Source organism: Melozone crissalis, unplaced genomic scaffold, assembly GCF_028551555.1.
Source record: "Melozone crissalis strain CALT ecotype California unplaced genomic scaffold, PUWL_Pcris_2 ptg000068l_1, whole genome shotgun sequence".
In the NCBI taxonomy this organism is placed as follows: Eukaryota; Metazoa; Chordata; class Aves; order Passeriformes; family Passerellidae; genus Melozone; species Melozone crissalis.
The window spans coordinates 4,819,823-4,825,822 of NW_026535846.1; the positions used below are offsets into that span (position 1 = coordinate 4,819,823).

Genomic DNA, 6,000 nt, shown 5'->3' on the forward strand with positions numbered 1-6,000 from the left:
GGTGTGTCTGTGTGTGGTAGGAGCCGCATTGCTGTGCACACCTTGCTCTGGTTCCTGGGCGCTAATCACCGTATTTTGCCTTCTCCAGCACCTTCCCAGCCGAGGATCTCAAAGTGTTTTACAAACATTAATTAATTTAGCTTCACAACCCTCCTGTGAGGTAGGTGGGGGATGCCATCCCGCTGTCCAGATGAGGACACTGAGCTGCTTGGGGACAGTGGCCTCGCTGCTGTGGTTAAAGCCCGGGGAGGCGACGGCCCCCTCCTGCAGAAGGAAGAGCAGTTCTGCATGATCCAGAGATGGCCAGAGCTTACAGCAAGCTGCTCCACAGCCCTGCTCCTCTCTCCTTCCTGGAGTCATGGTTTCCAGCTGGCCCCGCTGCCCCGAGGCTGAAGGAGGGGTTGTCTTTGTGGGGAAGGACATCCAGACTGTGTCACTGTGCCCCGTAGGCTGCGCTTTGGTGGTGACACACATCCCTTCTGTTCCACTTCAGTCACCCTTTACTCACCAGCCTCTACAGCAGCATGCTGAAGCCCCCTCATTCCATGGGAAAGCTGTGAGGGCAGCATCCCCTCTCCCAGTTCCTGCACAGGAGCTGTGCCTCACCTGTGTGGGAATTGAACATCTCAGCCCTAAAAGCGTAGCCTTGCCAGTCCATCCATTGCTCCCAGTTTGGATTGAGCAGACTCAGCCTTTTCTGCATTGTGTGCGGCCGCTTTTGGGCTGAAACCAGACTGGTGAATTGAGAACAAACCCTATGGAAAAGTCCTAAAGTGTGAGTCCAAAAGTCCAAAGAATGAGCTGCCCTCTGTGTAGGCGCATCCCTGCAGGGTAGGGCTTCTTCCACAGCAGCTCTGCTCCGTTCTGTGCGGGAACCGGAGCGGGGTCATGCTCGGGGTCGTGCTTGGGGCTGGTCAGTGGGGCATGTTGGGGCAAGGCCGTTCTCCAGGGAGAGCTGGGAGGGAGGGTGAGCAGGAGCTTGGAACAGGAGTTGTTAAATGGGAGCAGGATGAGTTGGCCTCATGGAGCAGGGCCTGTCCCGGCTCTTCTGCCTCACACAGGACTTTTCCATGAGGGCGGGCAGAGCTCTGCCCAGCAAAAGTAATGGATCCTGTCACAGCCTTGGAGCTTTGGCTTAGGGAGGCAGCCTCAGAGCCGAGAGGTCAGGCAGGCACTGATATTGGAGATTGGCCAGGCCTGGCATGTCCTGGCGTGTGGGACTGGTTAAGGAGTGATAAGGAGTGATAAGGAGCGATAAGGAGTGATAAGGAGCAGTAGCATGACGAAGAACGACTATTGACCCGATTGCTCTTTGACTGATCTGTTTCTTTTTCCCCCCAATCATCGATGCAGGTGTGAGCTACTCCAAGTCGGTTCCTCCAGCCTACCCACCACCCCAGGATCCATTAAATCAGGGACAATACATGGTGACAGATGGCATATCCCAGTCCCAGGTCTTCGAGTTCACCGAACCCAGACGCAGCCAGGCACCATTCTGGCAAAACTTCAGCAGGTTAACACCATTCAAAAAATAATACCTAGAGAGATGGAGAATTTTAACTTAAAAGAACTAAAATTTAAAAAATAAAAATAAATAAAATTATATTTATAGATGGACCTTTTTTCGGAGAAGCACTGTTGCAACTAAATATATATACATATATATATGTATACACACATTTTAAAAATAATAATATATATACATATATGTATATATATAGAAGGACCAAAAACTTTTTTTGTTGTTTTTGGGAAGTAATCTGCTACTAGATACTAGGAAGCACCAATGATTTCTAACCATGTGACCTGTTTTATTTTATTTTACTCCATTGGTTGGACATCTCTTTTTGTTGGGATTTTTTTTTTCCTGTTTTCCTTCATTCCCATCCGAGTCGTCATTGGCATCCCAGAATGCTTTCTCGCTTGTGTGACTCCGTCATGGAACTTCCTCATGGACTACATTGGTGTATATTTCCTTTGATTTTATTTATGGGGGGGTGTTGTTTGTTTTTTGGAGTGCTGGGAGGTCTCTGCTCCCTGTCCCTCCCTCTCTGTCCCTCCCTGGCTGTCCTGGTCCCCAGCCCGGGCGCTGTCCCCGTCCTGCATCCCCGTCTGACTCGTGCCTGTCTGGATGTGCTCCCTGTGCTCCTGCTCCGCTGCGCAGTATTTCTCTGGCTTTAACTGTTCTCTCGTGGGCAGGTGAAACCCAGCAGAAGGGCAAGCAGCTATTTAGGAAGTGAGGGAATGGGTTTTGCTCAGTTCATCTTTTGCGTTTTTTTAAGCACTTGTCTTTTTCTCAATTCGGTGTGATTTGTTCACACTCGGAGTAAGACGGAGAAAAGAGAATCAGGGGCTTTTCTTCTTTTTGCTTTGTTTCTGTGGGCTTAACTTTGATTTATTTTCTTTTCAAGCTGAGACACTTGAAAAGCCCACTCCTATCTTTGTTTTCCGTGCAAAGATAAAAGCTTAAAACCCAATGGCTTCATGCCTCCATTGCAGAGAGGAAAATTGGCTCCGAGGCTCCAACAAGCGGCCAGTTTTCTGTCTTCAGGAACTAAGGTCCCATCCTTTGGCCACACTCAGCCTGCACAGCAGCACCTAACGAAGTATTAATTGCCATTTGCAGCAGCAGTGACCCCAAAAGTGAGCCCCAAAGTGGCTGCTCCCAGTGCCCACCCCACGCTGGGTCCCCCCAGGCTCTGCCCCCTTAGCGGAAGGATCCTCGCCCCAGCCCTGGAGAGCCCACCTGAGGTTGAGCCCAAGCTGCAGAGGAGCTGAGAGCTCCTGGCAGCAGCTGTGGGTGTGACTGGGCAGCGTGGCCGTGCTTCTGTGCCCAGTCCCAGCTGGTGCTGGTCCAGTCCAGGCCCCTCCGTGTCCCCTGGAAGGGTCACTAGCAGTGGCCCTGGGCTGATGGACCAGCCCAACCCTCCAGGTCTCTTTCTCTCTCTTTTTCTCCCTCTGGAGATTCACAGATCTATTTTTAAAGACCCTTCCTACAATTTCAGCCTTAAGTACATTTGTTTGCAAGTGCAGGAGCTTATGGTTAAGCTTGTAAAACAGACCATTGTCAGGAGGAGGATTTTTTTTTTTTCCTAGGGCAAATGAGACTGTTAAACCAGATTTAGAAGATGAACTTGAAATCTTTGCAGAGCTATTCTACGAGCTCCTTTGAAAATGTGGGACGAAGTGATTGATCAGGGTATTTGTCATTTTCTTTGGAATCTGATCCACCACATAAGCACCTCAGGACAAAGAGCATGGAGATATGTTTTTGATTTTGTTTGCTTTATTTTTTTTGCCCCCAAGAAATCCAAGTGAATGGGAAGATCAGAGAGAGAGTGATTTCATTGTTTCCATGGAGCCTGTTTTATTTCAGGGCATGTCACAAGGGCGGCATTATTTTTATTTAAATCCAAAAATAATCTCTCTTAGACTTTTGAATAATCTAGAAACTATCAATAACCAGCAAAGCCAGATTAGTGTTTTGGAGAGGAGAAGTGGCCCCTCTGTGACAGGCAGCAAGCAAACACCAGGAATCCCAAATAGGAAGCAACCCCATTTTATATCTGAAATTATTTTTATGCTCTTTTGTATCTTTGCATTTTTATGGCTAGATTTTATTGTGGGATACATAGCAAATATTGTTTTGTTTCTTTAACAGAGTGGGTATTTAAAGCAGTGCATGAGATGGGTTCTCGTCAGTTAACTGAAATGTTTTACTATTTCTGAATGGCTGGAGAGAGGCAGAGAGAGAGAGAGAGAGAAAGAGAGAGATTCCAAAATGTTGTCAACTTGATGAAAATTTCACTTACTCCTTTTGCCTTTTTAATTGCTTAGGGAAAAAAAAAAAAAAAACAAGTAACAAGCACATTAGTTAAGCCTGTTCATTTACTGTTTTGTGCCTCAGAGAGTGAGAATGAGACATCCATAATTTTTATGAGAAGATGCTTCCTAAATATTCAGCACTAGGAAAAAAGAAACACCACCGCCACACCATTATTTGCATCATAAATCAAGATCTGACAAGGCCACTTGTTGGACTCGCAGCTTCTTTGTTAAGTGGGCAGCCCGCCCGGGCAGCGCCGCTCGCGCTGGCGCTGGCACAGCGGCCGCAGGGACGAGGGGCTTGGCTCTCGGGCCTTCAAGAAAGCTCTCCCCCTCCATAAATTGCCAAGGTGCTGCAGGAGATGGAGCATTGGCACAGAGAAGAACCAGCACTGGGTCCCACTTGAGCCCCTGCTGTGGCTGTCCCAGCAGGGAGCAGGGCTGGAGCGTGAGTGTGACAGCGCTGGGAGCAGCGCCCATGCAGACGGGGGTGACTTGACTGAGCATCTGGTACAGACTTTTCATTCCAATGCCAGACAGGAGGAACCCACTTCCCATTCCATATGCAGAAACAAGAGAGTTGTAACAAACTTAACTGTTTACGGTATTTCTCTGGCTGAATCTATACATATATATATATATATAAAAAATAAAAAGAAACCCTCTTCCCTAGGTAAATGACATGCATTACCCTTAACCTAGACACTAGAACAGAGGATCTAAATTCAAGATTTTCGCCTCCTCACCCTCTCCAAAAAGTCAAACAAGAACCAACCTAGGTGCATCTAACAGTTGTAAATAGAAAATACTACATAGAGAAATATATTTGAAATTTGTTTCAGTTTCTGGATGGGCACCAGCCGTCCATTGCAATGTTATTGATAGTACACTGTGGTGCTTTGGGTTTCTGGTTTTGTTCTCTTTATGCTCTGTCATCTTTTCATTGCAGCTACATTTCAGGGAACATGTATATTTAGTAGCTATTGTAAGTTCTGCATGGCATCACCAAGCTTATTTTTCCTTAAGAAGAAAAGAAGAGTCTGTAGGAGCTTAAAGGCACTATGACGACAGGGACTTGTAGCAGAGAATTTAAAAAAAAAAAAAAGGTTTTTAAAATTCTAGTTTGAAGCCAAATACTGATATTTTAGTGCTTTTGGGGTTTTAACAGTAAGAGCAAAAAAAAGAAAAAAAAAAAAGAAAAAAAGGATTTTGGTAACCCAGCTGATCCGCACTTGCCAGTTTTATTATTTTGTTTATATTGGACTGTTTGACCCTGTCAAACAAGTGTCAAAGTTGTGTGTATAAAACAAAAAAAAGTGTTTAAAAAAGTGTTGTAAAGACACTGAGCCTTATGAAAATATTTATGGAATTAAATAAAAAGAAGTGAAAAGGCATCTGAAGGCATTTTACATCATTTTCCTCAGAGCGGGGTCACCCTTCTCCCAAGGCTGAGCATGGGTGGGCTGAGCTCCAGCGGCCACTGAGACAGTCTGTGCCACCAAAAAGTAGCATTGTCCTGGCAAAATCCCCCTGCCCTTGCTGTGTGCCCTCCTGTGAACCGAGGAATTGATGAGGACAGAACCCCTGGCAGGGGCTGCTCCGAGTGCAGCTCGGATCAAACACGGGGTTAAATTTGTTCTGTCCCTGCTTTGCCGGGCTCCCAGCCCCCAGGGGACCGACAGACAGACATCCCAGGGGTGCTGTGACCATTTCAGGTATGCTGTGAGCAGCTCTGAGCATCCCAGGTGTGCTGTCAGCAGCCCAGGTGTGCTGGTGTGTTGTGAGCATCCCAGGTGTGCTGTGACCATCCCTGGTGTGCTGTAAACAGGCCAGGTGTGCTGTGAGCATCCCAGGTGTGCTGTGAGCATCCCTGGTGTGCTGTAAACAGGCCAGGTGTGCTGTGAGCATCCCAGGGGTGCTGTCAGCATCCCAGGGGTGCTGTGAGCAGCTTTCAGCATCCCAGGTGTGCTGTGAGCAGCCCAGGAGCAGCTCGGAGCCAGTGGAACAGAGCAGGGTGGGTTCTGAGGGGAGGGAGCCTGGCCACACCCGGCCCTGCTGCAGAGGGTCCTGTCCTGGGACAAGGAATGGGGTTTATCCCTGAAAAGCCAGGTGCTCTCTCCAACCCCAGTGGCATTTCCCAGGTAAGGCAGGTGAGCTGTGTATTTCTAGACAGCC

The 6,000-nt window shown here is 47.7% G+C and overlaps 1 protein-coding gene across 11 annotated transcripts in view; it reads left to right on the forward strand.

The window, feature by feature from the left end:
• ARHGEF9 (Cdc42 guanine nucleotide exchange factor 9) overlaps window positions 1-4,485 on the forward strand; it is a 164,956-nt gene extending 160,471 nt beyond the window's left edge. For 9 of the 11 annotated variants that reach the window (XM_054289847.1, XM_054289846.1, XM_054289842.1 and 6 more), the window contains exon 10: window positions 1,354-3,870. In XM_054289847.1, the coding sequence (XP_054145822.1) occupies window positions 1,354-1,535 (182 nt within the window). In that variant the 3' untranslated portion in view covers window positions 1,536-3,870. Of the gene's footprint in view, window positions 1-1,353; window positions 3,871-3,907 lie in introns of those variants that run through there. The other 2 variants (XM_054289837.1, XM_054289841.1) reach the window with 2 other exon arrangements.
• Window positions 4,486-6,000: the final 1,515 nt, after the last annotated feature.